A 6,352-nucleotide genomic window follows, 5' to 3' on the forward strand; every position below is an offset into this window, starting at 1 on the left:
AACTGTAACTATCCATTTTTCATGTAGTATTTTTTTTTTCAATGCAATTAGTAGACGTGCTTATGTATTGCATAATAAAATATAGTTTCTATTACAGGTCAGTCTTTTGGTCCCTCAGCTTTATCTGATTCTACTTCGCCACTGCCACCAGCAACTGATTCTCAGCTATCAAGCCCCATGCAGCCAGTAAACTTTACAAATGACCGAAAAATCCCACCTCCTATTGGAACGGAGAGGCTAGCAAGAATTCGACAGAGTGGCTCTTGTGCCTATGGGAACACTTACTCTCCTTCTGTTGGACAAAATGGCATATGGTCATTTGGAGTCAACAGCGGACCAGGTAGGAATGCAGAAAATTTTATGTATGCCCTACAAAAGTACCCCACAATCTTTCTCTCTGCTACGCTCTTGCCACTCTATTCCCTTACACTTAATTTTACACTATGAAACCCTTTGTTACATGAATCTTTTTTTTTTATTTATTATTTATTTAATTAAATTTTCTTTAAATATACTGACCATGTTATGGACCCCAAAAATGGTTCTCACATAAAGTCCCTTATATGGCTATATTTACTCTTGAAATCCTGTCTCACTGATGTAAATGAGGGGATATCATCACTCCATAGGGAGAGACCACCATTTAGGTGCGTGGAGTCTTATTAAGCCATGAGCGCTCCACTGTGCAAAGGAACATGGGAAGAATATGCAAATTTGACTTCCATGATGTAATTGGGAAGCCAGTGCCTCAAGAATGCACACCAATAGAGGGCGCTGACTGAGAACGTGCAAGTCTATCTTCCATGATGTAATTAGGAAGACCGTTTCAGGCAAGCAAACCAATAGAGGGCGCTCCCTTTAACATCATGCTGACCTTCTCAGAGGCCTTTGTTTGCAATGATGTTGGGATTTTACCAGGTAGTCTCTCAGCCAAGGACAGCTGTTTCGATGTTCTTGCATCTCATCAGCTTGGTGCAGAGAAGACTGACCTGGCAGAGGTGAGAGGCTTAGACAGGGTTGAGGGGATATAATGTAAATGAGGCAACTGCTGCAAAGAAAACTGCAGAATTTGTCTCAATTCAGTTAGTAGGTTCAGAGGCCTTTTATGTAGTTGGTGGCATGAAAAATGAAGAAAAACTTACGTTTGAAATCAAAACTTGGTTTAAAATAACTTTGGTAAAAATTTGGTCAATTTCTGGTGAGACATTTTCTTTAAAGGGAGTCTATCACCACCAAAATCTCTTCTAAACTCTATGTGCTGACACATTTTGTCTCAATGTGCAGTCTAGCTGCCAAGCAAATCCACTTTTAATCTGTATGTAAATTCACCGATTGGTGCAAGTGTGTTGTGGCCATTTCCCGACAAAAATGGGTACTCTGGCAAGCAGTGTCATGTCCTTGGTGCACCAAAAAACTAATATACATACGGATTAAAAATTATTGGGGTTTTTTCAGCATGATTGCCCTGTACACAAAAAAGGTATGTTGGCTAAGGCGGGGATCACGTCTGCTCCATTGGACTCTGCCATAGAAACCACCCAAAATCTTCGGAGACAAAAGTCTTGCATGGAGGACGTTCTCTCCGCTGGTTTAATACTATGACAATAATGAGGTCCATTGGTAAACAAAATTTTGGACCTGAACAATTGAGACCTGTGCACAGAAGCCACTAAACTAAGCCAACTAATAGATGTAAAGTTAGACTAGATAGTCCTAATAATGCGACAATTTATCATTCAGCATCAGACACTAATAATCAATACGGGGCAGTCTGGTGTAATGTTGCACTTTTAGGCAGTTTTAATAAATCCGATCCATTATTTCTGTATAGTCTCCACTTCTGGTTGTAGCTTAGGCTCACCCATGCAAAACACAGTGATGCCATTTCTTTTGAATTGTGAAATAGAAATTGATTTTATTTTTTTAAGGTTTTATAATTATTTTTTATTTATTTTTAAGCAGATGGGTTTTCTGGGTGGTCTCAGCCTGTCATGAATACTCATGTTTTCCATCAACCTCAACCAGACAACACTGTGTTTTCACAACATCAGTACATGGAAAGAGATGAATATGGTGTGTTACATCCTTCCAACGGGTTCCATCGACCAACTTCAAGCACTGTTATTGACTTTTCCAAAGTAAGTGGGTTTTTTGTGTTTCCTGCTTTCTAAAAAAAAAAAAAAAAAGTAGAGAAGTTATTTGTTATGAAGCAAGGTGTGAACCAGGCCTAATATGTAAAAAGTGAATTGATTCCATAAATAGAAAAAGAAATCCATTTCTTGTAAAAGCTGCTTATAAAACAACTTATAACTTGAATATACTGGCAGGTACACGTTAAAGAAGCACTCCAACAAAAACTTTTCTTCTTTCCATCCCTGCAACCATCACCTAATTGTCTGCACATTTTTTCTGAAGGAATTTTTTTTTTTTCTTTTCACAAATGCGTCCTTTTATATGACAGATGTTTCAATTCCATGTACAGAATTTCAGTGGCCCAATTTATTTTCATGATTGGTTCAACAGCCACATATATCTTTGAAGAGATTCCTATAGGTGACAAGTGAGTTGGACAATGCCATTTGGATAAAGTGCACACCCGATTTTTGTATCAGATTTTGGATTTCCTTTCCCCCCCATGAATTTGTTGAGATAGTGCAAGGCTGTTCTCCTGTTCCTAAGTGTACATTTGTAACCGGGACCCCTCAGCCTTTAGCTAGACCCTAGAATATGAGCAGTCAGATGAGAGCGAAACGGGGATGTAAAGTTTTGAAATTTTTCATGGCCAGCGTCTAAATGATCACAGGTTGATACATCAATGAAATGGAATTAGCACTTTTAAGGAGCTGCTCATTCTGGAAGCGAAGTCATCTGAGTGCTTATGGTAACGTTGATGCGATTGTAAGTTAAGTAATTGAAATACTATAATGCAATGATGGCTAAAGAAGCATGGATTGGGAAGATGTATGTCTTGTCTGAACTGGTTCTTGTTTCCTGGCAGTACTCGGCATGCTAATGATACTCTAAAGTCTGCTCTGCTATTTCTCTGAGCGGAGACATCCAGTGGTTTACAAGGCAGACTAAAGACAATTTGGGGGGATGGGGAAGGATTTTGCATATAGTAATTACATCTATGGTGTTAGTCTATTCCACTAGAGTACACACTAGAGTACACTAGAATACAGTAGTAGGTGAAGGTGAGTTTCCAAAATTATGGTTTCATTTTAAAAAGATCCTCTTTAAGAGAGACTAATATACTTGTGGATATAGAGGGCTAGTCATGAATAAAGAACAGAAATGGGAAATCTATGGAGATGAGCAAGTACTATTCGAAATGGCCATTTCGAATAGCACGCACCCATAGGAATGAACGGAAGCGGCCAGCACACAGACTTTGCCGGGGGCCGGCCACTTAACCCCCCCCTGCATGCCTGCTGTGTCCATTCATTCCTATGGGTGCGTGCTATTCGAAACGGCCGTTTCAAATAGTACTCGCTCATCTCTAGAAATCTACAAATTTGGAGTAGTTGGCTTCTTTTTCTAAAATATCCATTTGCAGACCAACCATTTTTTTCTTTGCTGAAAACTACTTTGGTTCCAGCCTTGCCCCTGAGACTGGGCTGTGCTTGTCGATGGGATGTCTCTACTTTCAGTTCTGCCCTACTTACTTAAAATAGCGGCAATATCTGACACTATCTGTAAACCTGTGTCCCTGCTTTACCATCGTAAGGTTTGAAGTTTTCTGGACCCTAATGGATTTTTCATACTGATGATCTATCTATGATAGGTCATCGGTTTGTGATCTGTGGGGGGTCCAGCACCCGAATCCCACATAGAAAAGCTGATCCAGCAACCTGCAGCCATCAGAAGCTGCTGTAGTGGATGGTTGATCTTCTCCAAGTACTAGGAGGGTCAGTGCATCTTCCCAGAACCATCGCTAGTGGATGGGGCTGCAGCAACACTACTATTACTTGAATATGAAGCAGCTGATCTGTGCAGAGTCTGACTGTGGGACCCCTACAGATCACATAATGTTGACCTATCCACAGAGGGGTCATCAAAATGAAAAATCCATCTGAGGCATGAAAACAACTTTTAAATAGTTCTTGTGCATTAAAAAGAAAAGAATTTAAAAAATGTTAATTTTTTTATCTGGATAATTGCAAAACCAAGATGTCTAATTCTATATACCCTAATTCTAATATATATAATTCTATATATATGTATTATTAAACATATCCCCCCTCTCCTTTATGCTTTTAGGTTTTGCCAGGAACGTGGACATCGCCATTTGGAACTGCACATCTGAAGTATGTTAATTGAACTAGAGAATACGGAACACTTGAGCTGTCCAGAAGAATTTGATGTTTTCTTAGCTACTGTTATTTTATTTTATTTTTTTTTTCTTGAAGTTCCACTTCTGTTGGGAAGTTACATACCTAGTGATACTAAAAGCACATTTCGTCCTTGCTCTCTTTCTGGTTGGAATCATCACCTCATACGATCCTGTATTGGATGAATTAAATATCAACTGTATACCTACCATTTTTACATATGCAGGCTATAAGGAATTACAGTGGAATTTACATTCTTGTTACTTTATGTACCTCTTAAAATGACCATTCGTCCCAAATATTTAATAAAATGTTTCTTCATATTTTGTGTTGTGTAATGGTTACTTTGCTACATCTGCCAGATCTAATACAGCCAAGGGTCTAATGGGTTGCTTGTCAGTAGACGAGCGAGTACTATTCGAGACGGTAGTTTCGAGTAGCACGCTCCCATAGGAATGAATGGGAGCGGCCGGCGCGCAGGGGTTAAGCGGCAGGACGCCCGTGCCGGCTGCGTACATTCATTCCTATGGGAGCATGCTATTCGAAACTACCGTTTCGAATAGTACTCCCTCATCTCTAATACGGACAGGCAGCTAATACACTACATGAGTATTACTGTACATTCTATAGACCTAAGGGACTAACAAATATTGTAAAATGGTGAAGTGCATAAAGAAATATATTAACACCTTCCTGCTGCAGGCTTTTTTCAATTTTCCTTTTTGACTCCCTGCCTTCCAAACTTTCTGCCCAGTTCACAGCTCATATGAGGGCTTAATGTTTGCAGGACAAATTGTACTTTGTAATGGCACCATTTAATATTCTCTGCAATGCTAAAATTACTTGTCACCTATACTCTATGGGGTGGTAGGAGTCCAGGGATACCAAATGATATAGTGTTGAATTGTATCCACTTAAAAAACACTCTTTTTTTAAACTACAAAAAAAAATTTGAGTTGCTGAATTCTTAACTTTATATTTTAGGGATATATATATATATATATATATATATATATATATATATATATATATATATATATATATATATATATATATATAAAAGTTTACATTATTTTACATACAGCGTGCTCTTGTTTTGTGCCAATTTTTGCTATTTAGCAGTTTAGTGTCTAATCAGTGATCCCGTGGCTGACCATGCCATATGCCAGGTTGCTCCTGCCCATAATAAAGGCTGTCTGCATGTGAGTCTGTGTGATCAGAAGATTGCTTTCTCAAGTTCCCTATTGGGACAAAACAAGTGTTAAAAAAAAAAAAAAAAGCCTCTTTCCATTATAAAATTTTATGTGAAAAACCAAAAATGTTGTATCCATAAAAATCACATACAATCAAATTAAAACCTTATTTAATCCCGACAGTGAGTGTCAAAAAAAAATAAAAAAAATTCCTGCATATTTTTTTTTTTTTTACTTTACATCTTGTGCACAAAGTATGCAACAAAGCCAGATGAACCTCAAACCAATGTTAGCAAGTATTGCATTTATTTATTTTTCAGAGGTGAATGCACAATCAACTACGCAAAGTGAAACTGGCAATTTTTCCAGCAATATGTAATGTCAGTGTGCAACATGTGTGCCCAGCTTGTGTCCGATACAAAGCAAAGTGCAACATGTGTGGCACGGAAATGGAGTGTTTGGGAAAAATTGCTGTTTTAACTTTGTGCAGATTTCTGGAAATTTTAAATAACGCAATACTTAAAAGGTAAAAATGCTCAATATGTCCCTTGATAAATTGCTTGAGGGGCTTTTCTTACAAAAATGGTGTATTTTCTTAGGGAATTCCACTTTGCTGGTACCTCTGGGGCTCTGTAAAAGTGACATGGCGTGCAAAACCCAATCCTAAATCTTTGCTAGATTATTTTAAAAGCACAGTGTGCCCATTCCTTTCTGAGCCCTACTATGTACGGCAGTTTATACCCTCATATACATACGCTATGTGATCAAAAGTATCCAGACACCCCCAAAAACATGCGTTTTTCATATTAGGTGCATTGTGCTGCCACC

At 38.3% G+C, this 6,352-nt stretch overlaps 1 protein-coding gene across 3 annotated transcripts in view; it reads left to right on the forward strand.

Annotated features, from left to right (window-relative positions):
• Positions 1-4,622, forward strand: part of ANKHD1 (ankyrin repeat and KH domain containing 1) — a 62,934-nt gene extending 58,312 nt beyond the window's left edge. For 2 of the 3 annotated variants that reach the window (XM_075274792.1, XM_075274793.1), the window contains exons 31-33: positions 98-340; positions 1,963-2,138; positions 4,261-4,622. In XM_075274792.1, the coding sequence (XP_075130893.1) occupies positions 98-340; positions 1,963-2,138; positions 4,261-4,320 (479 nt within the window). In that variant the 3' untranslated portion in view covers positions 4,321-4,622. Of the gene's footprint in view, positions 1-97; positions 341-1,959; positions 2,139-4,260 lie in introns of all 3 variants that reach the window. The other variant, XM_075274791.1, reaches the window with a different exon arrangement.
• The last annotated feature ends 1,730 nt before the right edge of the window (positions 4,623-6,352 follow it).

This window comes from Leptodactylus fuscus, chromosome 5, assembly GCF_031893055.1.
Source record: "Leptodactylus fuscus isolate aLepFus1 chromosome 5, aLepFus1.hap2, whole genome shotgun sequence".
Taxonomy (NCBI): Eukaryota; Metazoa; Chordata; class Amphibia; order Anura; family Leptodactylidae; genus Leptodactylus; species Leptodactylus fuscus.